Source organism: Pipra filicauda, unplaced genomic scaffold, assembly GCF_003945595.2.
Source record: "Pipra filicauda isolate LSUMZ 115617 unplaced genomic scaffold, ASM394559v2 scaffold1_size10287979_pilon, whole genome shotgun sequence".
Taxonomy (NCBI): domain Eukaryota; kingdom Metazoa; phylum Chordata; class Aves; order Passeriformes; family Pipridae; genus Pipra; species Pipra filicauda.
Window position 1 is genome coordinate 5,133,159 of NW_024104310.1, and position 25,146 is coordinate 5,158,304.

General features: G+C 43.0%; 2 protein-coding genes across 3 annotated transcripts in view; both read right to left on the reverse strand.

The window, feature by feature from the left end:
• The window catches only part of GAD2 (glutamate decarboxylase 2), a 41,634-nt gene extending 35,380 nt beyond the window's left edge, over nt 1-6,254 (reverse strand). The window contains exons 1-4 of one of the 2 annotated variants that reach the window (XM_027717366.2): nt 6,114-6,254; nt 5,788-5,847; nt 5,514-5,666; nt 4,200-4,433 (exon numbers count right to left, since the gene is read on the reverse strand). In XM_027717366.2, the coding sequence (XP_027573167.1) occupies nt 4,200-4,433; nt 5,514-5,666; nt 5,788-5,847; nt 6,114-6,189 (523 nt within the window). In that variant the 5' untranslated portion in view covers nt 6,190-6,254. Of the gene's footprint in view, nt 1-1,168; nt 1,234-4,199; nt 4,434-5,513; nt 5,667-5,787; nt 5,848-6,113 lie in introns of those variants that run through there. The other variant, XM_039380744.1, reaches the window with a different exon arrangement.
• A 2,940-nt stretch (nt 6,255-9,194) lies between these two features.
• Nucleotides 9,195-25,146, reverse strand: part of MYO3A (myosin IIIA) — a 119,636-nt gene continuing 103,684 nt past the window's right edge. The window contains exons 32-36 of the mRNA XM_039380741.1: nt 24,811-24,949; nt 15,743-15,852; nt 13,153-13,193; nt 11,224-11,364; nt 9,195-9,379 (exon numbers count right to left, since the gene is read on the reverse strand). Coding sequence (XP_039236675.1) covers nt 9,265-9,379; nt 11,224-11,364; nt 13,153-13,193; nt 15,743-15,852; nt 24,811-24,949 — 546 coding nt within the window. The 3' untranslated portion in view covers nt 9,195-9,264. The remainder of the gene's footprint in view (nt 9,380-11,223; nt 11,365-13,152; nt 13,194-15,742; nt 15,853-24,810; nt 24,950-25,146) is intronic.

The following is a 25,146-nucleotide window of genomic DNA, read 5'->3' on the forward strand; positions in this document are numbered from 1 at the left end:
CAGCAGACTGATGCACAAGAATATATTCAATGAGCTGATAGTCCACATACCTAGTTAATCTAATTGGCTCCTGATTTTTTTTCTAAAATCCTGCTAGAGATTTTTCTTAAAAATGTGCCCAGAGCCATTAAACCCAGAAACCATTAAAACTCCATTTTTACTGGTCACTTCCCACAAGCCCCTGATAAGTGGCATAATTACCGGTACAAATTATAGATGGTTCACAATTACTTAAATGCCATCTGACTCAAAGGAAGGCAGCCTCTGCTTGGAAAACACCTGTCCTGACCCTTAGATGATGAACTGTTATTGCCATCAGAGAAAACAAAAGATAGAGCAAGATGATTGAGGAAATGCAGACCCAGCACTGAGAGAAAACTTATCTTCAGTCTCCTGAGGCCCCTTATCAGGCATGGACACATGGCTGGCAGAACAGCACAGGGGATTGCTCCCCAGCTCCCACTCTGCACACAAAGGCAAAGTAATCAGGCTGAGCTGAGTGGGCAGACCAGAGCTGAGGACATGGGGCAGGGGACACACACACATGCAAATTCCACTGTGCCCTTAACCTGAGACCAGCCCTTTGCCACAGCCATTCAAGCCTGTTTTGCACTGAGCTCTCCCCACCAGAGACAGGAACTACCACCTTCCCCTGGTCTGTGCTGCCAACAACAGGCAGCCAAAGTCCCTGAGGCACTGAGGAACGATGCTGAGATCCAGCAGAATGCACAGGATCTGGCCCTTGCTCTTAAGTGGGGTTGATGGACCTAAGGCACCCATGCACCCCACCAATGCCACCACAGCCTCAGTGATCCCGTAACAGGCTTGGCCTGCAGAGAACCATGATGATGGGATTTTTGGAGATTTCTGTATTTATAACTCAAGTTCAGTGTCACAGCTGGCTCCAAGCTGGTTCCCAAATTTCACCAGAAAGCAACAAAAAATTAGGAGCTAAAAGCCTTTACCGGATCCGGGCTACAAGAAGGCTCAAAAAGGCTACAAAAACTCCTGCTTTGGAAATAAATCCACACTGAAAAGCTGGAGAATAGCAGAATTCGTATCTGCATCTGCGGTGTCTCAGCGGCTCTCTGTCAGCCCCATACCCACCCCCAGGCGACAGCCCTGTTGTCACTGCCTGTTTCTTCAAGCGAACCTCACAGCAACCCACCTGCTTTGGGAACCGCCGTAGGGACAGGGCCGGCTGCACGCGGAGGCCGGGCAGCGGTGCCCTGGAGCGAGCGAGGTGGGGGGAGCAGCGCTGTGTTGAGACGTCAGTACAGAGAGAGCAGGAGCTGCTGCTGCTGGGCAAGCCCCCAGCACCCACACTTGTGACACAGCTCCCTCCCCTCGACGATGCCCTTCCCTTCTGCAGCACGACTGTAATACATAAGGGCACAGAATGTACTGCCCCAACTGCCCCCAGCCCCAGCTGCAATGGTTTGTCTGTCCATGTGACACCCATATATGTGAGTGAGCTCTCTTCCCTTGGCTAGATGGGCATGGAAAATTGTGGCTTTGCTTAAAATACAGGCTCCACTGGCAAGGTAAGAAGACTCTGGGAGAGATGCTCAAAAATCACTACCCGGGTGCTGTCTGCCTGAAATGCACATCTTTTGTTGCGGTTGTCACTGAACAAAGAGGTGACTGGGAAAGAGACTGACAGGGTGCGAGGGAGAGAGGTGAAAGTAGGAGATTACTGCTTGCTGCTTGGTTTAGCAGTATACAATGTGTTCACAGATATCCCTGAGTAAATCGGGACATGATTGCCAAGAACCAGGGCCAAGGCACAGGGACACTCCAGGGCCGGTCTTTCCCTACTGAGGGTGTGCCTTTGCCCTGTGCACCCTCTCAAACATACACCTGCCTGCACTTTGTCTGAGGCATGGGCATGCCCAGCATGAACACACAGCCTCCACAAGGAAGGATGAGAAGGGCCAGGCATGGCTAGACAGCACAGATAAAGGCACGGCCGGCAGCACTGAGCCTGGCCTTGCTCACAGCCTCACTGCATGCATGGTCAGCATCAGGGCCTGCCAGGGAGCAAAGCTGGGCCAGCACCAGCTTCTTGCACCCTTCCTGGGGTTTCCAAGCCATTTTTAAACGCTTGTATTTCAATTACTCCGTTCAATTTCAATTGCACTGCACAGTAACTGAATTCTGCATCCATCTTTCCTTGCTTTCGCAGTCACTTTCGTATTCTCTCAGCAAGAATTCTGTCTCTGCTAGTAAAGGGGCAGAAAGTGTGGTTCCCCTGAGCACCCCAGCAAACAGTGGCATGCAGACAACACCTGGAGCAACCGACACCTGCCCCTTAGATGAAAAATCAGCCATCTGGCTCCTCGAATCCCTGGACCTGGGGATCCAGCTGTGAGGCTAATCTAAGCAATACAATTTATTTTACAATCAGCATCCTGGGCCCCTGAAGCCAAACACAGCCCAGGAGGGGCCGTGTCCAAAGGGCTCCTGCGACAGGAGTGGAGACAGACCCCACTGCCAAAAACCTCACCACACTATCCTTCCTCTGAGGGTAATTCCAGTGTTTTACTCTGAAGCACATGCCGAAGGGCTCCAGGTGTAAATCCCATGCATTTCATGAGGCCCCCCCGGTTGGGGCTAACACCCCAGGATGCTGATGAGCAGCAGCAGCCAAATGAGGTGGCTCTGCACCCCTTGGCTGAACCCCATTACACCGCTGCATTTCACACAACCCCCCCAGCACCCATTCTCAGACCTCAAAAGCACTATCTTCGTTAAAAAAAAAATTAAAATGCCAAGCAGGGAAAGCCTCAGCTATTTAGGGTGAGGAAGAGAAACGGTAACATTGTTTTAAAGGGTATTTTTTGGATGCACAAAATTAAATAGGTCTATTACGTGAAAACAGGCTATAACAAAAAACAATTAACGAAAATCACCTAAGAAACCCTATATTTTATTTCCCAGAATCACAGATCCCACGTTTTACACCATTCTGTGCAAACATGTTTCCTATGACCTACCCAGACACATAACATGGATCACTGGACTGATCGACTTTGTTCCTGTGGACATCATCTATCTGTGTATTCCAACATTTTACAGGCGTTTTGACAGTACCCCACCCATGCATCAAAACATGCAGCTCGTCATTTCCATCTCTAAACGAGGATTACACAGATCCCTGTGTAATCGGTAGGTCTGTTCTGTTCTCAAAAGGTGACAAAACCCGTTTTTTGTCTTCCCCTCAACCTCTAGTCTCAAATCAGCCTTTTGTCTCTTTCAGTAACTGCTACAAATTTATTTTTAAGCAATTTCTCAGTAATTCAAATTCCCACTAAGAGCTCCCCGGACTCCACATTATTTCCCAATGACAGCCGTAATTGCGGCTCCGCTTTCTGCCCTCTCCGCCGCCGTTTATTTAAGGCGGCCCCTAAGCAGAGCCGGGCGCTTGCCCGTGCCTGGGGTCTCCCCGCACCGCCTCCCCGCCACGAAGCCCGCGGAGGGGGGCACGACTAACCACTAACTTGGGGTCCCAGGCAGGCAGAAGTCAACCTATCCCTGCTCTCCCCAGTGGAAAACAACAACAAATAGCTATTAAAACAATTCCGGCCTCGGTTTTATTGCTTGAGCCTAAAGTTGGGACAAACCCCTCAATATTCCTGTGCATGGTTCTGTTAAATTCTCCTATTTTTATGTCCTGCAGGTAAAGGGAGACACAGCAAATGGCTGCTCAGAGCTCCCATTTACAGCATATTTATTGCGATTCTGGCTGTTAAATGGGCTGGTCCCTGTTGCCCCCCATGCAGGGACGACCCCTCCTCGCCCTACTCCCGGCTGCGCCGAGCTCTGCGGCCGCCGCACCCCGGGTCTGCAGGGAACGAGAGGCGACTCCCGGGGCATCACACGTGAAATGGATGAGAAGAACAGCGGAAAGTGGCGAGGGTGGTGCAAAGGCCGCTCAGCGGCACACTCGGCAACTCCGACGCACAGACACATTAATCTTAAATCGGAAAGGGTGTGCGAGGCTGCACTGACAGCTACAGAGATTGGGCTGCTGGAGTGTTTTATCATTTTGGAAAACGATTTCTGTCGCCGCCAGAAATTGCCTGGAACTGACAAAATACAGTTGCTGCTTCAATCTTTAACATTTCAAGTTAAAATAAAATGGCGCCTTTAATCAATGGATGAGACCATACAGGGTAGAAAATGAGCATGGCTATTACCTGTTTTAATTGCATATTTCAGTGTTGTTCTGCAGTTCAATAAAATTTCTTCCAAGGTCTGTGGCTGGTCTGCCAGTTCCCAGTTATATTCCTGGAGCAGCTCATTTGGGTAATGAAAATCAATAACTTTTGTCGATCTATCAAAACTTTTCACCACATACTGAAGTAAAATGTCCACAACGTCTTGTAGGAAAGACATAGTTGTTATTTCTCCGTTGCATGTCGGCAGAAGATCTGGGAATGGAGAAATTTAAAAGTTAACTTCGTTTTACAACCACATACACAGATTTTGGACAAAGGTTTCTCCCATTTATGTTTAGAAAATCTTTTCACTGTGTTGAATACAAATAGGTTTTGTTTTCATTTAATAAATAAATTGCTAAGGCTGTATTTTAAGGAACGTTCTGAAAGATAACACTTAGGATTTAATATTTTATTTATAATAACAAATTTTGGCCACAGTGTATTTCGGATCAATTTTTAAGACAATGAGAGAGAGCAGATAAACAAGAAAAAACGGAAAACGAACCTCAGGAAAAATAAAGATTGAGCAACAAACGCTACAAGAAGCACCCTAAAAACTGCCGTTTGCCTTGCAATAAATACCTTCGTGGCGACTCTCCTATGTAAGTAACTTGTTGATAATTTAATGCCTTTTTCTGAGGCAATGCCGCACAGTCTCTCGGTGTACACAAAGCTTTTGTTTAAGCGCGATGGCTCACTCAGAGCCGGACTGTAGTGGAAGCCCCTAATTTGGAGTGCCCCGGGGGCGGTCAGGCAAACAGCAGCACCCTCAGCTCTCCCCGGCGGGGCCAGGCGAGCAGAGCGTGTCCCGGGCTGCCGAGCAAACGAAAGAGTTCCTGGCTAGCGCACGTCTGCGGGGAGCTGGAATCTACTCAGTAGCGGAGACGCTACCTCCAAGGTCAGAAAAGATGAAGTACAAAAATACCTCGAATTGAAACAAATGAGAGAGCGCTCTTTCTCCCTCCTCCCGTCAAATCTTAATTACATCGCAAGATCTTCAAAGGGAAGGTCGCTACTGTCAGTTCTCCTTAGAGAAAGCTGCAGGTTCCAGCATGCGGGATTATACTGCTTTGGGGGTTTTTTTCGGGATTTTTTGTTATTTGGCTGTTTTTTGGCAGATCTGCGAAACGCCCGGCTCCGGAGGGGGCCGAGGCAGAGGGCGCGGAGCTCCGCCGCGCACCGCCGGTCTCCCCCGCCTCCGCGCAACGTGTGCGGAGACGATTTCCTGACCGAATCCCCGGGTTTTTTCGTTAGTTTTAGAGAAGCAGCGTGGCCCGGGAGCGCCGTTACCTGTTGAGTGCAGAAAGGCGTAATTCACCTCCGCTTTTTGGCAGGCGCAGGGTTTTTTGTCGCAGGTACAGGCCAGCCGCGGCTCCGCTACCCCGGGGGATGCTGCCCTGGCGCCGGTTTCCACGGGCTTCTCGGCATCTCCGTAGAGCAGGGCTTGACAGCGACACGGACACACGGCCTCAGCACCGCGGCATCAACCCCGTCCCCTCGCCCCCCGCCCCGGGGCAGGTCCCGCGGCGCTCCCAGGGAGCTGCCGTCGCCTCCCTGCCCTTACCGCAGAGTTTGTTTCCGATCCCTCCCGTGAACTTCTGGGCAACCTGACACCAGGCTCTGGCTGCAAGAGAAAATGGAGCGGAGGATCCTTGGGGGCGGGCGCGGACCGGGGGCATCTGGTCCGACACCGGGCACCGCTCCCCAGAAACCCCCTGCCCCGCCGAGCTCAGCAGCGCTGGCCCGGGCTGGCGCCGCCGTCGGTCCCCGCCGCCCGCACCGCTTCGTCCCGCCGCTCGAGCCGCCACAAAGGGGGCTCCGCCGACCGGGCAGTGCTGTCACGGCGGAACCGCCGGGCCGGTCACGCCCGGCCGCCCGACGTCCCCCTACCTGTGCCGGGGCTCTCGGCGGCCGCGGAGCCCTCCTCGGTCCCGAAGGGCCAGAAGCCGGAGCCAGGGCTTGCCATGGCGGAGGCGAACCGGCGGGACGGGCGAGTTGCGGCGAGAGCTGCAGCCCAGGCGGCCTGAGCGAGTGTGCGTGAGTGTGAGTGTGCGGGTGTGTAAGTGCGCGCGGCTGCGCCAGGCGGCGGCAGCGAAGGGGCGGGAGCGCCCCGGGCACGCGTGGGTGGGAGCGTCTCCCGGGGGCACCCTCGGGGCGCGCTCCGCCGAGATGCCGCGGCCGCGCCCCGCAGGCACCGCTGCCCGGGACGGGGCGGGCGGCGCCGCGGGGGCCGGGGGAGGTGCCCGCCACGGCGGGCGGCGGCGGAGGCGGCTGCTGTCAGGGGAGTCCGCGCCCCGCACCGGAGGATCGAGGGGCGGCAGTGGGGGCGTGATAGCGCTGGGGACAGACCCGAGCTGCAGGGTCACCCTGCGCTGGCGCTGCAGCTGCCTCGGGGGGATAAGGCGAGCGAGGTGACCTGTGTTGTCTTCACCCCACCGACGCCCCCACGACCTCTGCGGCGGTAGCCCGACGGGGTGGGAGCAGGGGACCGAACTCTCCGGCGCCGCCGAGCGCTGAGCGGGACGGAAGGATAGTTTTACACGTCCTGGCGCGGGAGGCCGCGATGGGCCAGCCTTGTGCCCCGAGGGGGAGGGTTGGGTCTACGGTGAAGCGTCCTCAGTCCTGTGAGGTGCAAAGTGATGGGAAATACACACCCACCCACCCACCCCGCCCCTCACCCTGTACCGGGGCACCCCCGCACGTCCAGCAGGGCACTCCCGGGCAGACTCCCGGGCAGGGGCGAGGCCGGGACAGCCCCTGCCGCCGGCACCGAGCAGCGGGGCAGTCCCGGGGCGGGGAAAGGACAACCCTCCGGAGCCCACGCCGCCCCATCGGGCCGCCGCGGAGAAGGCGCAGGTGGAAGGGCCCGTGCGGGGATGGGCAGCTCCCGCTGCCCGCCCTGCTCCCGGGCTGGCAGAGGGGTCCTGGCTCCTACGGAGGTGCAGGAGGATTCTTCCCCGACGCCGCGGCTGCCTGGGGGCGGCCTTTGGCTCCCCCGTCTGCTGCCGCGTCCCCGGGCCACTCCCGGGGTATCCTCGCAACCTCCCGGGATGGAGACCCTGGTGGAGCCGCTCCTCTCGCTCCAGTCCTGTGGAGGCTGCAGGTCTCGAAGGCCAGACTGGAAGAGCAGGAAAACAGCCTTAGCCTTTCCTTCCACGACGTCGTTTCTGAAGCCAAGCAGACCTCCCTCTCCACCCAGCCGGGTCTCCGCGGGAGCCCTTCCCTACCGCTGCTGCCTTTCCTCCAACACAGGACGGATTTCAAGCCTTAACCTTGGAGGGAGGAAGGCGGGAACACGCCAGGCCAGGATCTGGCTCTGCCGGAGAGCCCTGGTCACGCAGGGACCCCACGCTCCTCGCAGCCAGGCCCTGGGGCTCCCACGCTGTGTTCTGGGAGGGAATCTCTCCACTTTCTGCAGGCACCCACATGATTACAAGGACTGTCCCCCCGTGAGACCTCACAGAAGTGTCTTGGTTTTTCAAAACACTGCCGTGGTGGGAAACTAAACGAGAACCAGTCTAGGCAGCTCTTCGTGTGAAATTACAGGTCTGTTTCAGTTGCCGCATCACATTGCCTTTTACATAGACAATAACTCAGCTTTCCACGGCCAGAGGCTGCTGTGAGCCCTTCCTGCCTTGCTCGTGCCCCACTCCACAGTATTTCATCAGTTCTGGGTGTAATTCAGACACAGCCAACTGTATCACTGCTTTGTGTATTTTTATTTACTTTACTGTTTTAATAATACATGAGAAAGCAACTTTAAACAGATTTCAAAATTTAAAAATTTAGAGCAAAATTTTACATTGCAGTAAATTTTAATCTGGTGCACAGCCTTATAACTATTTGTAGATCAGGAAGCAATAGGTACCTGTCTCTGGGAAAAGAGCCAAACGTGTGTGTCCATTCAGACAAAACCCAGCCCCTCCCTGTGGCTGGCTGCTGCCAATTATGTTTAGGAGAGCTAAGGAAGGGAGCAGGATCAAGCCTTTATGCTGGCATCATGAAATTTGCCTTCTCTTGCTTTGCAGCTGGGAACATGCAATTACGAATCCTGAAAGGAAGTGCTGCAATTATCTGTGTGGTTTCTGTGAAAGAAGGTCTTCTGAATAGAGAATCAGGGGGAATTTGAACACGGTGGTTATTGCTTTTATTTCCACTAAACTTCTAGTGGAACTGATTAAGAATGATCATTACATTTCGGCAGCAATCAACCAGAGAGTGTAATTCTATTCCTTTCTTGGCACCCCAGAGATTAAGATTCCTAAAAATCTAATGCAAATGAGAACAAAGCAAACACGATTTAAAAGTTCATCACTTAGTCACAAAGCTGAGGCAGAGGAGAGGGCTGAATATACTTCCCATAAATGGACATCTCCAACATAAAGATTATACACGCTATATTGACCTTTAAAACTGGCTACTAGTTTTACAGCAAAGTCAATAATGAAATAAACTGCCATAGCATCCTATCCAATTAATCATTTGTGTTCATTTTTTTTTTTGAGGGACACTTGCCACAAACAAGTAATCCCAAAATTTAGGCATTGTAAACTAAAATGAGCAGAAATTCCCCTATAGTGCTCTTGTAATTTTTTTTTTCATGTAAAACAATTTATTAGAAACAATAACTAATGTTTTCTGAAGGTGCTTATGGGAATTTTAAAGCTTATCTAGGGAACTATGAAGTAAATGATTATTTTAATTGGATGAGTGATGAAATGAAAAAAAGAAAAATGCACTGACAAAAGTAAACTAGATTTAAGATACTTAATGTCTAATTATTTTAGGATGTAGCAATGGTACCCAAAAGAAAGCTGATTTTTATATTAGTTTTTTTTTAAGAATATTATATGTGACTGACAGTGTCCCTTTGCAATGGTGTTGGGCTGTAAACCACAGTAATTCAAATTCACATGAACACACACACTGTAAACTTGAAACATTGAAGATTTAAAAAAAAAAAAAAGGAAGCACATGGTATAAAATGATAAAAAAAATTATGCTAATAAAAGCCAAATGGCAGCAGGAACAGCAGCAGCAGCTAGAACTGCTGGATAAGGCGCCGGCGCTGTGAGGTCTTCCGCAGCAGTCGTCTGTAGTCATAGGGATTATCTTCAGCTTTACTCTCTTCCAGGGGTCTTTCTGCAATCCTCGACCTAGGGATTAAGCACAGAAGTGTTTTAGAAATTAAAGTCAAAACATTTACATTGGCAAACACTCCTAATCGACTGCTTAACCTCCAGCCTCGTGGGAGAAAAATAAAAGGAGAAAGAAAGAAATCAACTGACTTTGCTAGGCCTCTTCCTGTGCTGCACAGAGCAGGCACCTAGGAACAAACACAATATATGCTAAAAGCAGATGAACACTGAAGAACAACATGTTCTTCTATGAAGAGGACATAATAAAAGGACATAAAACCATTGAGAACATGGGGATCCTTTGCAGTAGCGTCTGCCTGATGGTTACTGAAGCAGATTTTCGGTTGGCATAAATTTGTTTGCTCTGTTCTTAACCTGCCAGTGGAGCTCAGTGTAAGTGTCCATCTATTTTTTTTTTCTTTTTTTTTTTTTCACATGTCAAGATGCATTTTGGAAGTCCCTCTGACAGGCTGGAATGGTGACCTGGCACCAGCTGTTACAATGGAGCAAGATTAAAAATAAAACTCAGTTATTTAAAAAATGAAATAATTACAAAAAATTGTAGTGTTCTACACTAAAGATGCATTCCATCACTGGTCCTATACCAGCGCCAAAGATAAACTGCCAAATAAAACTTCACTTCTGTAGATTGAAATGGCTGTAGTTTTTAGATCCAGATGACCCCATTCCAGAGATACTGAAGTCTAGAAATGTTTTAATTGCATTCATATGCCCTCTGAGACAACAGTTTAAATTTAAAAGTTACACAGGTTTTGTTTCACTATGGCTAATTAGGATGCAATCAGAGAAGCACACAGTAAAAGGTAAATTCCTTTTACTAAGCTCAGTAAAAAAACTCTCATTCACCTAAACTAGACCTCAGGGTGACAGATTTGGTGTAATTAACCACCTTAGAAATGCAACATGTTCCAAGGAATGTAAACTATACGGTAATTCCCTGATGTTATTATTTTTAATTCCATGCCTTGACAACACCTTCCTAAAATTAATTTAGATCCTACCTAAAAAAAGGCCAGAAATAAAATATGTAAGGGGCACAAAATGAACATTCTACATTCTAAATGTTCTACAAACATTTTCTCTATTATATAGATACATTTTCAAATCAGCAATCGTCCCATGCTTAGTGTTTCCCTTAAACCTTTGACCTAGATAATTTTCCAAGTTTTTCTTAACTTTATAAAGACACAAGAATATACAAATATATTAAGATATATAAATATGTGTTTGTATGTGTAATGTGTGTCGGTGCATTGGCAAGAGTGAGAATTTCCTTCCACTCAGAAGTGGTCACCCTCTATGAAGTCTACATGGGAAGAGAGGAGGTTGAGTGAACCCTCCCTTTAGGGTTTTTCTCCTGACTGTCCACTTTGATGAGGTGCACCACAGGCTATAGACACACATGCTTACAGGAGAGCAGGAAAAGGAGGCAGTCATGCTGGACTCTTACCTGCAGAAAATGTGCAGAATGCTTGGATCACGACCACCCTATTTAAAACCTAACTGATCAGAAATAAATGTTTTAGGTTCTGCTTCAGTTTAATTTGATTTTAGATCAGAGATTTACAGCATAATGTCTGTCCATCTCATCTGGCCCTTGGGACACCAAAAACTAGCAAGTAGGCTGAACACCAATCACACTGGCATTTATCTCTCCTGTATGAAGATGGGAAATTTTCAGCTATACACTTTACAAGTTAATTTGGCAAGATTCCATGACTAAAAGAATAGATTTATGTCTAATTTAAAGTGTATCTTTTTTTCTTTTTATTAATATTTTGAATATCTCAACAAGGGTATACAACATTTATTTTTTCCTATTACTATTTTGTATGAATTACCGCTCAGTAGTTCTTAAAATTGAAGTCCTGCGCTCACATGGGTGTCTCTTCCTTCTTGTGGTAGAACTGCTGTCCTTTGAGGTGGAGTCAGTAGATGAAATTTCTTGGTAGTAGATATCTAAATCTAGCACTTTGCTCAGACTGTCAGTAAATAAGAACACCAAGTTAACAGTTTCACTTTTCAATTTTACACTCAACATTCAAAAACAAGGTAACCAAATACAATTATCAGTTCTATTTCTGTGTTGAGGATCTAAGGAAAAATATATATAGGCACAAAAAATCAGTTTCTGAAGCGTGACTGCTGTATAAAACGCAGATACTGAGAATTTTGAAATGCTAAATACTTTTATATATCCATAAAGGAGACATATAGGACTGAAATTGTTTGGATTTGCCATTATACTCAGTGGAAAGGCATTTTTATGGTGTAATTCATCTGACCTATTTTAGATATCTCTTTGAGCAAGAGATGAATCATTTTCCTAAAGATTATTATTTTTTCTCTAACTACAAGAAGAGAGTCTAAAGCAAGTAGTTCAGGTATAAATGTCAATAATGCAAATGTCTCTTATTTTGTTAGGTGAATGCTATCCAGCGTATTATATATACAGAAAAAAATCAATCCTGACATCTAGTTTAGAATGGCTAGGGAAAAAAAGTAATATCCTAAAAGCAATCTGAAAAAAGAAGTCCAGAATTCAATTCTCAAATTGGTAGAAACCAGAAATAATTCATTGATTTCAATTGCTATGTTGTTCAATTGCAATGATACAGAGTCAGCATATGAAGGAAGATGCTGTCAGGAAAGTGGTTAACTAGATTTAAGATGAGTGAAACCTAACTGAGGCCAAGGAGAGAAAACACTAGATTTTGGTGGGTTTTAATTTTGTTTTGTTTTGTTTTTGTTCGTTTGTGGTTTGGGGTTTTGGGGTTTTTTTTGCTAAACTGGAGTCAGTAGATGTGAAATTTTTTCAGGCTCCAAATGACATCAGAAAAAAAGCTGAAAGAGACCAGACATGGGGGACATGGACATAAGGTCAATCCCTTAAGCTGTGGCATGGTCAAGTGCAATTTAAACTGTGGCTGAATGAAGCTAGATGCCCTGAGCACATTTTATATGCATTTAATGTCATGTAACATCCTTTAAGACACAGATTTTAGCTATGGTGTTTGTATTCTGCAACCTCAGCCAAGGACAGCGCAAAGAGCCCTTTCATCTTGCATCTATGAGCAGGCTGCCTTCCCATGCATGCTGTGGTGCCACAGCAGTGTCACTCAGGGGGCACCAAAAAAGCTTAAGTACAGAAACAGAAATAAAATAAAGCTATGATGTATGTCAGGAGCTGTGAACCACGTCTACAGGACACATAAGGATCCAAGATACAGAAGGGCAGAATATACCTATTGCTTCCTTTTTTCTGCAGAGATCATGGAAATAGGTTAGTTACACTGTGAAAAAAACACCTATGTTTGAAATTTCAAGGGCTACTCTTCTTTACCCATTATTAATAATTCTTGTTTTAATTTTATTATTATTTCCAAACAGTCGTATATTTTTAGGAGAGAATTTTAACAGTCTTTGTATTTTTCCTAACACAAAAAAACTGGTTGCTCATTTGCTTTGACTGCAATTTTAAGCACCTTCAATTATTTTCTGTGTCAGAACTATCTTTGATGTGGACCTTAACTTATTAGAATGCTTGTGTTGCCATGGTAAAGGTCCATGTTTTACTAAAACTGAAGGACTGAATTCTATAATGGATTTTAGTAGTTGAAAATTGTGTATTTTAGCTTTGTATACAATGTTCTTCCTGTGAATCACCAAATTACTTTTCTTTTTTCAATGCCTTGTTCTCCTGGTTGAAATACAGCTAAAAACTATCCTAGAGTATTAAAAGACAATAGTAAGATAATGAAAAAAATTACCTTTCTTTTCTTGGTTTCCGTTTTTCATCTTGTATTGATTTCTAAGAAAATAAAAAGTAATTAAAAATACTAAAAGGAAAGCTTATGCAAAGATACAATTCATCAGCCTTAGGTAGGAGAGTGTTGTATATTCTTGATTAAAAGAAAATATAGAGAATCTAATATACTGAGTAAGTGTCCCATAAAAATCTCTTTTCAGAATGTTTGAGACTGAGAATGGGATTAGCTTTGTTTCTCCCAAAGTTCAGTTGCCATACTGTGAAAAAAAAAAAGCTAAATTAATCATGATCAGAACAGAAAAAGGAGATCTAAAACTTTCAAATAGCTATAGCTGTTTTAATGAAGTTGACAACACAATCTTACTGAGGCAAATTTACTGTGATGCCAAGAGAATTTCCATTAATAGAGGCAACACAGTGGGAGTAGACATAATCCTATTCTCATTAATGCCAATGTAGTCTTGTCACAGGTTTTAGCAGAATAAAATAGACAAAGGTCCCACTTAAAAAATAGTATACTAGGTGGCAAAAGAACCCTTAGGACACAAGATATCTAGAAATATAGAGGAGAGAAGATTTATAGGGAATGTGAATAATGTCTTATCTCTAATAAATTTCTGTCCCTACACCCAAAACGACAGTATGTTGCAGCACTTAACTCATCACACTTGAAAGGCAGTATTTTTAAGTGCAAGTGGTCTTAATTGTGTTTTTTGCAAATGAGTGAAAACTCATTAGAATTAGTGACTATAAAGTCACTGAGAATCAGAAATACTGATGGACTTCAGTATGCAAGCAAATGAACATGACATATAATTTCAAAATAATAGGGTGATTGAAAAAAATATATCCCAAAATAAACTTGTAGTGCCTTATATGAACAATGAGCTATCGTCAGGCTTCATTTATACCTGTGCACCCCTTTAGTTCATTTGATATGCGAGGACATGAGTGAGAATGGGAGGTGTCTAATTAATATCTGTAACATGATCTGAGAGAAATATCTGGTTTTGCAGAAGATAGAGAAAATTTTTCTAAAAATGTACTCGTATTGTTTGCCTTCACTTTCAGGTGATCTGGGCTTGATAATAATCTGTCAATACCTGTAGATGACAGCGATTTTTAATAAGGTAGAAAATCCATGATAGCTGGGAAAACTGACTACCCTCTAAAGCTGACCACCATCTAGAGCTCAATGACTTACCTAAGATCTAAGAATTTTAAGAACTGGTAGGTCTCCTTTCTATTCTTCAGTGTATAGATATTTATGTTGAACCTTTCCCTGACCAGTGAACTTAATGCCAGAGAGACAGGTTTCTCTTTTTCACATCCTCTTGAAAATACAACTAATTGAAGGGAATATTGATTAATATATTGAAAAACTGCTCCTAAAAAAATGATAAAAAATTTCCTGGCATTACTGCAGTTTTTCTTTGCACTGATGTGATGGCTGTTTTCTGATATGAGCTGGCTATGTAACAAATTAGCTTTCAGAAAATACTATGTTCCTGGTTCTATGGTCTCGGCTTTCTAAACAGGCATTAACTTCAGAATTACCCTTTTCCTCAGAAATTTCCTGGTATAGAATTCTCTGTCATGCCTTTCATTTCATTCCTTTATCTTACCAATCTTGCTTTAACAAAACAAATTTTATTCTTACATGCAAATTTATTTTTAAGAATGCAATTTCTTTTTAAAATATCACTGTTGGAAAGCTGTGTTATTTCAAAGCCTCCAGAATAAAACATAACCATATTTGTCTTTTTTTGTATGCCAGACACAACTGTCCCTGAAGGCCCTGGTGACACCTTCTGTTGAAAGGAGAAGCAATTGCTACGGTTAGTTTATTAGCTGGGTTCTCACTGGCTGCTAAAATAGGTCACTAAGATACAGGCACCTGGAGCAAATCAGTTTAATTGCTTTTTTGTTGGAAATGCTTTCTGAGCTGCTTTTACATTTTCTCTCTTTCTGCTTACTTTCTTGCCTTTTTTTGATATATTTAAGGGCACTAAAGTCAAGAGTAGAATGCAGCACTTGGTATCTGAACTTGGACCAAAGGCTATATATAGACACACTCAAATCCATTAGTCTCCTGAGCTGTTGGTATTTGCCAATTCCTTCATAATCACAATCTGACACATTTGTAAAGGAAGTTACAGTGTGCATACTAATACAGCTTATTTTAGTATTTGCTTTCTCTGCAAGATCAAGCACTAATTTAGATGCTCAAAATAGCTCTCCAAACGAACCTGTGACTCTCCTGTTTCTCTCCTGTGACTTACAAAGAAACTAGGGAGACAGGGCACTGGATTTGGATATTGAAAATGCAAATGCTGCTTATGCATATAATGAAAGTATGTATGTTTAGGTACAAAAGTGGATATTGGTCTGACAAGGGTCCTCAGTCAGAGTAACTCTGAACTTCAATTTCAAGCCTCGTTTGAAATCTGAAGTTCGTGGCCTGTCTCTTCTCAGCAGGACACAGCTTTTATGCTGCATTAGAAAAGAATATAGGGAATTGGACAATTAGAAAGATGGTTTCAGTGGGAAATATCTGGCAGTTTTAACCTACAAAAGCTTCTTAAACTCACATGTATTAGAGTATAGTAGGTAGAGTCTTCTGGATTATTTAATGTCTTGGGTTTCCGTGGCCTTCTTGGGGGTCTCTGCATTGGGCGAGAGTCTTCTACTTTGGCCACAACTGTAAAAAATCAGAAGATAGAAATGCTTATTTCTTCACAGAATCGGGAGGTTTTTGAAAAAAAACAGGAGAAAATTTCAACAGAGAGAGAAAAAAAAAATCCACATAGCCACTTTTACTGCTTGCAATAACTCAAGAAAGCAAATGATTTGGGCATTTCCATGAGCAGAGAATGGGTTTATCCATTTGGGTCCTGACTGCCCACAGGAACACATGCCACCTAACGAATGCCAGGCTGGAACAGCCCAGCAGTCTGCCTGGCACAGACCTCTCCTTCTGAATGGGCTGATGCTCCACATTCAGAAAAGGGCTCTGAAGGGTAATGGCTACTGGGAGACCCCTGTCTTGTAAGGGGGACAGGTGGAAGGGATGATGTTTCTTTCAGGTTCAAGTCAATCTTTAAGGAGGGAACTAGCATTAGGCCTCAGTTTCAGAGGTTGATCCTCTATATTATCATGGTGTTGATTTTCCTTAAGGTCTCCTGCTGAGGCTTTTAATTTCAAGCCAAATCACGTACCACTGGGCAACAGAGCATGACCATGTCCATCACATCCAGTGTAGTCTAGTTTAGTGTACTCAAATTCTGGTTTCTATTTCTACAAAAACTTTCTGCAAACATGAAAAAAATGCTTTCACTCTAATGGAAACAAAATCAAGATTTTAACACAAAATGGAACTAGCGTCCTCTGGCAGTCTCCCAGTTCAGTTAGACACTGACTTGTGGATTACATTGGCTGGCACACAGGGAACTATAAAAATGTCTTGGGCGTTTGCTTGTTAAAAATCTGTTTTGACAGTGCAGGATAAAGGGCTACTAAGGGTTCATAGGCTGCTTGTCACAGAGCCAACATAGAGTGCAGAGTTCCTTGTGCCTATTCTCGGAGACCACAGAACTGGGTCTGTGGGCCGAGGGACCAGAAATGTACAGCACAGTGAGCATGGTCACCTTCCATTCACTTCAGCTATAGGAAAAGTTGACAGAGAGTGACAGCAATTCCTCCATGATGAAGGAGAAGGTGGCAGCAGAACAATGATAGAGATGGATCATAGGGACACATACAGGGTGATGAATGAAGTCACAGCACAAGGTTTAGGCACAGTGAACTGTGTGTCTAAGGTAGATTGCATTATCCAGTGAAGTTTTATCTTGTCCCATCACAGAAATACTCAGGACAATCCATGAGAAAAAAACACCTTACTCATAAATGAATATAGTGTGAGGGTAGAATGGGGATCTGGATCCCAATAAATTGCTCAAGTGTGTTCTGGTGATATTATCCTCTTTCACGTGAAATGACTTTATAACCCAGATGTGCTAACTAAATGTGATTGAGTCTTAGAGGAAAAATGTATTTTGATCCCTAATGACCATCAGAAACCCTTTTACATGATAAAAACTCTCCCATGTACAGCAGAGATCTTTTTAATTAAGGAGATAGCACAATCATTTAAAATGAGAAATGATAAGTAATACATCAGTGTTGACTCCTGCAAAATTAGCTGTTTAAATTTTTTGTTATTTGTGATAAATAAAGGCTTGTAAAGGTCATGGATATACAGAGCAGCCAGAATGAATAATGTTAATTTAAATCGTAGTTGGACAATTGCATTTATTGTTTTAGTTTCTTATCTGAAATGCAGACCGCTTCTCGTGTAATAAACAAACAAGTTTTTTTTTAATATTTTGCACTTAAGAGAACAATGGTGCTTTTCTAAGCCAGGTTACAGATAACTCATGTTAAACAATGAATTTTAGATGCAGTAAATTCATTCCAGTAAGCTGTAATAAATATAAATGACATTCCTTGATTTCAATAAGTATAGCAGGCCTGACTGTGCTCTTAATGTGGGCTGTTGTTACCTTGCTGCATTTCAAATGGGCCACCTTGAGTTATCTGATTTACCATTTGTGAAAGAGTAGAGACATATCTTCCCTATTTTATTTTTAAACACAACAGGTGTCTAAACTGGAAACGCTACCTTAAAAGAAATCCTTTAAAATTCAGCGCAGTTGAATAGAAACACCTAACACCCTGTCTGTAGGACATTTTCAAAAACTGTGTCACAGATGATGACTGCATGAAAATCTAAAATAGAAATGAAGCCAAATTAGGGGCTTTAGGAAATTTGCAATGAAAAGGCTCTCATAATACCTTAAGATTTTTTACTGTCCCCTAAGAATTCATCACTGTGTATGCTGTTATGTTATTTAATTCATCACTGTCAAACAGATAAAGCATTATTGTATTCTAGATTACAATTATTCCAACTGAAATTACTTGTATACTTTTTGTGTATGTGCTCTCCAAAGAAGACTAGTTTTTACATTCAAAAAATACTATTTTGACAATGTTAAAAAAGGGTTTTCATCTCGGCTCTTGTGTTGTACATATGTATGAGCTATGCAAAAGAGTTGAGGGGACAGAAACACCATGTTGGGCCAGGCAGCCTTCTAAGTTTGGACGTCCATTGTTCCTTTCTAAAATTAAATATAGAGCTGAAAATGCAATTCTGAATTTTGCCTCCAAATTACACAGTAAGGTTAAACTTTGTTTCACCAGCAACCAAAGCTGTGATTTCCTTTTGCACTTAGATTTGCGTGATCATTGCTACTGAAATTCAGCAGATGGGTAGTTCCTTGTATTGGATAATACAAAGTAAATTTTGCTTTTTTATTAGTTGCTGAGGATGTCAGAAATCATTTACGTAGTAGAATTGAAGGTGGAAGGCAAATTAAATACCCAAGCCTTATAAATGGTGAATTTTATGTTCTTGTTTTCCAGATGGCCTATACCTTTCTGTAGTAGGCAATGAAGCAGAAAGGAGGGGTGAAATAATTAATTTATGAACAGGACAATTATGTTGTTTCTAGAGACCATTACAAAGAAAATATTTTTATTGAAGTCCAGTCTCTCCATAGTAAAATATCTTGTAGCCTATTTTCCTTAAGACTTCAAATATCTCTAGTAAAATCTGGCTGTGTGCTTTATATGTAAAAGAAAAACTGATGCTTTCCTCTAACAATCATTTAAATAGGTACTTTGCAACACTGATACAAAAACCATTCACACAGTAGCTATTGAAGCACTTTGGACGTGTCAGGTTGGCACTATCATCCCTATCTACCAGCAGGGTAAATCAGATGCGTACGGAGACTTGCTTAACCTTATATCCCAGTTACTCATTAGCAGAGCTAAGGACCTGCACTGAAGGACTGTACTGAGACTCCTGTCCCTGCAGCCAGCCCACACCTTGCTGTTTTAGTACCAGGTGCTGTCAGTGTTGCGAAGCAGTGCATAGGAGAAACTGGAAACAACAACAGTTGATGCAACACAGACATTCCTTTTTAAAGGTTTTACAAGGAGGAAGACAGGCTGAACAACAGATTGAAAGGGGGGGGGGATTTTCCCCCTCAAACTGCCCAAGTGCATCCAGTCAGTACTTGATTAGTCAAAAAAAAAAAAAAAAGGAAAAAAAAAGAGGTTTTGCTCTCCTGACCTGGATGCTTTGCTTTTGACAGCCAATGTCAGCCATGCCCTAACACATCCCCAGGAAGTTAAATCTCTCTCCTGCCCAAACCTGAAGCAGACTGTCAAAGCATACATTTAATCCAGTGATGATGGAAAATTTAATAAAAGTTAAAGTCATTCTCCATGAGAATGAACGAAATACAGAGTTAAGGGTCAGCAAAGGCATGTGAACAATGTGGCTGCCAGATAACATTAAAGAAGCTTTAGCAAATCTAAGGAAAATTCCTTATTCCTATCAGTATCTCAGCTAGCTCATTTAGCACTACCTCAAAGGTTCCTATCTAAGTTACACACACAGTCAATTCTACAAATATTAATACTTTCACTCTCAGCCCTCACTGAAAACTCCAAATATGCTGAAATGCATACCATATGCATGTGTATCCTGAACAGCACTGCAAACTACAGGAACTGTGGAGAGCTGCATGTGTTTGAAATGTTCAAGGATGAGCAAGAAATGTTTGAATAAAGATGAGTCAGTATCAACAGCCCTTTAGGTTGAACTGTGTCTGCACATTTGTACATACAATAATAAGCTTGGAAGACAGCAATCTTGAGGAATCAACATCCATGGATGTTAATGTAAATTAACTATGACTTACAACAGATTTTATACTGAAGACTGGAGAAACAGCATGGTTACAGCTGTGATAAGCATCTATGTGATGAAAGGTCTCTATTTATTAGGCCACCTGGAGAAACAGATAAACCCATCTTCAGGTCATTTAAGTGAAATATTACATGTTTGATTTAGAGCCATTCCACAACTTATGGGGACAGAACTATAAAGCCAGCCTCAGAATAAAGCAGGAAATAAAACAAGAGTAAAAGCAATAATTGTATAGGATTTGTAGAGGGACTTGGAAGTAATCAGAAAAAATGCAAATATAGTAACTGGAATTCCAGGACTTGATAATGAGAAGCTAACAGGTATTACTGTTTACAACATCTATGTGCATACCTTTTTACTGTTCTAATTGTACACAGTATGAGGATGTAATTACTCAAGGTTGGAATATGCACTGCTGTTTAGCATTCTGGTTAGTAATTTTTAAGTATTGTTTATTCATGGAATGTTTAACAGAGCCAGATTTGGAAATTATGGTTGATGGCTGCAAATTCACAGCGATCTGGAAAAAACAGAGGGATTATTCTGTCACAACCTAGAAGGAGAAATTGCAAGAAACTGAGAACTTTCTGATTGCATATAGAAGTTGAAAGTGTTTGATCTCTCATACCTAAGTCCTGCAGCTCCACTGAGGGAAGTTTCAGTCTCTGGCTGACACTAATACAGAATCACAGAAGCATATACATTGGAAAAGACCTCCAAGATCATCTAGTCCAGCTTTTGACTGATCACCTTGTCAACTAGAACATGGCACTAAGCACCACGTCTGGTCATTTCTTGAACACCTCCAAGGATGGTGACTCTGCCACTGCCTGGGCAGTCCATTCCTATGATTAACAACCCTTTCCATGAAGAAATTCCTCCTGATGCCAAACCCAAACCTCCCCTGGCACAGCTTAAGACTGTGTCCTCTCATCCTGTTGCTGGTTACCTGGGAGAAGAGACTAGCTCCCACCTGGTACCACCTCCTTTCAGGTGGTTGTACAGAGTGATAAGGTCACACCTGAGCCTCCTTTTCTTCCAGATTAAACAACCCCAGCTCCCTCAGCTGCTCCTCACAGGACTTACCCTCTAGACCCTTCATCAGCTTCATTGCCCTTCTCTGGACTTGCTCTCATTTCTGAGAGCCTGGTGACTTGAGATTACTACTTTTTAAGAGAGGATATTTAAGGAAAATGGCTGTACTCCACTTCCATGACCTCCTAAATCTTATGCTCTGCCATGGATCAGACCAACTCCCAACATATATCTTTTATGTCCTGGCTGTATGGTGCCCAAAGGGCCACTCCAGTAGCTGAGAACAACCAAATGGTAGAAGTGCTTGATTACCCTCTTCTTCTCCAGTCCCAGTGCTCCTTCCATACTCAGTGCTCCTGCCTGATCACTCACTTGCAAAGAAGTCTAGCCAGTGAATACTGCTCTGCTCACACAGTTTTATACAGACTCCCTCTTCCTTGCAAAGTCTGCCCATTAAACTCCCATAAATATTGCTTTGACAGCCTACAGCAGGAGGAATCCCAGATGAAAACCCTGCCTGTCTTGCTGCTTTGTCTAGCTGGAATGGTCCTCAGCTGCACTGGAGTTCCTTATACCATGTAAATTTCATTCTAAGTACAGAAAATTCTTTGAACTGTCATTTAATAATTAGAAAGATGGGCACTATTACTCATCTGGAGAAAAAAGAAAAAAAATTTGCTCCCATAATGATTTAATTCTCCTCACTTCAGGCTTTGACCTCAAAAAACTTGACAGCAGCTATTTGTGCCTCCATTCTGACACCACAGTAACCCAAGGCTCACTAGCAGTCCAAAGGTGCAGTTCTGGGATGCAGCCACTACATTTAGCTTAAAGCATTTAAGCAAGTAAATATAACCTACTCAGAGATTCTAGCCACAGGGAATATTGTTTATTCCAGGAACCTTGTGCAGCTTGCTTTATGCATTTTATAAATACAAATAAATTCACTTAAGAACAACTTAACCTTGTGGATTTAAGATTCATTTAACCTTTTGCTCATATGCTCTTTGAACTGCAAGTTTTGCATTTTCATTAAAAAACCCCCAACCCAAACAGTGTCAAAAATCTGAACATTTGTCCCAGTACACCATTCAGCTGTCCCTCAGTTCCTCCTCTTCTGTGGGTAGCAATGTAATAAAATATTTTATCGGAGGAAGTGTTAAGTTCTCAAACTGCGCAATAGCCACCTACCCACAGACGAAGGCAGCCAAGCATTCCTATCTAGCACACAGCTATAAAATACAATTCACATGTTATCGCTGCATTCACATGTTATGGCTGCAGAACAACATATAAAACCAGTGAAGCTGAGGAAGCAGTGTATGTAAATGTAAATGACCAAAGTAATTACAAACAGGTAAATACCACATGATTTAAAGAACACCTAAAGCTCAACAATCCCTACCTTCATAAAGGTAGGACAGCAAATGTAGCCATAGAGGGAAAGCTCCAATAAAAGTATATCCTTCCGTAATTGTGTGTGTGTAAATCCTACTGTAACACATAATGCAGGCAAGACAATAGGAAGGTTCCTCCCTGTTTAATAGGCAGTGGATCACCACTTCTATCTGCTTCACTTTAGCATGACTGTCTGCAGTATATTACCTCAAATACTTGAGGTTTTTTGGGGTTATTTTACTATATTGCATTCAGGAAGGAAGTATGATCCAGAATGTTGGTAAGTCCTGTGTTTTAGACAGTACAATCTAAATGAACTGAACACAGGCATATTGTTACTTAAATATTCTCTACATCTAGGTAGATCATGTTTGTTATAATAAACATCTACTTAAGACAAGGCAGCTTTGTGATAGAGCTCTCTGATGCTTGGGCTCCAACTAGCTTGAAGGCAAGCTGGGGAATTACTGCGGTGTATTCTCTTACTTTATTATCTTGTGCATTGGTCATAGCTGGAAAGGAAAGTTTTCCTGTCACATGAATTATATTCAAATGTAGAAAAAGAAAGTTCACATTCCACATCAAGAAGGGTTTTTCAGTGGAGTGGTTACCACACTTTACTGCTGGAAAATGTCTGCATTGTGACACCACAGAGGTTTACAGCAGCACACCTTTTTCAGAGATAAAGGGAAGTGGGTGACTGGTCACCCCTTTAGACAGGGTTGGAGACACAGGTGACAAACCCTGGTGTGCTTTTGTCTCCTATAGAGCTACTTAAATTATTAGCAGTGTGAAGCATAGACTTTGCTGCATTTTGCACATGGCATAAACATACTGTTACATTTTCACCTGGTTCACTTGTGCAAGTGATGAGATCTTTAACTGATAAAACAGGGATTTGTGTATTCCTTTTCCTTCTATCTAGCTCTTTTCTCTAACTTCTGCAGGAAAATGTGTTAGAACCAAGAGTTCTTTTCCCAAGCATGCATTTTTAATTCCTCAGGTGTATCTTGTCAAAAGTCAGCAATATTTAATAGAGAACTCAGTACAAACCTGTTAATGACAATCACAAACATTGCTCTGTCCTTAATGAAAGGTCATGGCACTTAGTTTTCCATTTCCCCTTTCTTTTCTTTTGCAGACTTTGGTCTTGGAAACTGGCTGAACTACATAGATTATCTACCAGCAGCTGGTTTACACTGAGAGTTTAACATTTGTAAACATCAAGCCCCTATTTTAACGGAGAGGACTCCAAAGTGAGATTGAAGTACTTTTAGGATCTTTTCAATGTATTCATGGGAACAGAAAGAAGTTTCATCACACATGACAACTAAATCCACAATGGTATAATGAAAATAGCACAATTAGGTCTGGGCAGTAAGACACAGTCCTGGATCTTACTTGTTCCAGCTATGCAGAGGTGAGCAGAGATCTTCCCCAGAGGCAGTGCAGTGGGCTAGCACAAGCCCTACTGCAGAAATGGAGACCCACCCAGTTATCTGCCACATCTGCCTTCATCTTCCTCCATATCTGTGGTCCAAGACATGGGCTGAGGAAATTCCCTGTAGTGTCTATTCCAACTGAAGAGGCTTGAGCAGCTTCAGTGGGGCACAGGTCTTAATGATCTGCATGCTCAGAGTCCAATGTCTTCCACCTTTATTCTCCCAGTACTCCTCCCCAGTGCCACCTAAGCTGCTCCAAGCGTGCTTGCATTTTGGGAATCTTCACTGCCTGTGTTAACTGGAATATAAATAACTTTCAAGTGTATTTCCAAAGGTCATGGTCTCTTAAGTGTGTGAGTTAAATGAATGCTGAATATTAATAAAACTTTACTTGCAGTTTTAAGAACATACCCACCAACATGGGTAGGAATTACAAGTTTTGAATAACCTCAGTTGCATTTGTGGATAGCTAAACATTTATTCAGCATATATGTAACAAATTTCAGTTAATTGTTTGACAAATTACCTAAAAAACTGTTTTGTTTTTAAGCATAGTCCCATATCCTACCAATAGCAAATACAGTTGAGCAACATGAGTTAAAAAGAGCCAATACTTTCATTTTTACCAAATGAAAGTATTCCTAGAGATTCTATGTCTAGGTCTCACAAGGATTCTTTCACCAACCTTAAGCAGCACTGAAACAAAATGCCAAGAAAAGTTGTAAATACATAAATTCCAACCAGACTTGGATATTTCTCTGGAAACTGGGTTCCAGATGTGTACTGATATGGGGCTTAATACAAAAATATACTGCCTGAGTTATATGAAAAGCTGGAATTAACTCATTGCTAGTTCCATGGCCTTTAAAACATGACTAGGAGTTACTTCTTCACAGTCCTCTTCACAAATGAAAATTCTGCTAACACAAAGGTTAAACATTACCTGGCTGACAAACATGAGAAGACAGGCAGCCATTAGCTTGCTTATCTTTGGACAGCATCACAGGTCTCAGCTGATGGGACAATATCATTTCATTCAGTTTTTGCTGCAATGCTAAGTAGTCTTCGGATAATTTTGATATCTGAAAAATACACCACAGGTTTTTACATTATTGTAAAAATAAGTATAAATGTTCCTAGGTAATCAAAGGTAAAATAGTAGACTAGAGAATTAATTTAAAAGGTATTGCTCCACCTGCTGCAGTGTAGGAAGATGGCTGAGGGTACAGTTAGAGGAGATTAAGAATTACAGGGTAAAATGCAGCTGATACTCGCTGGA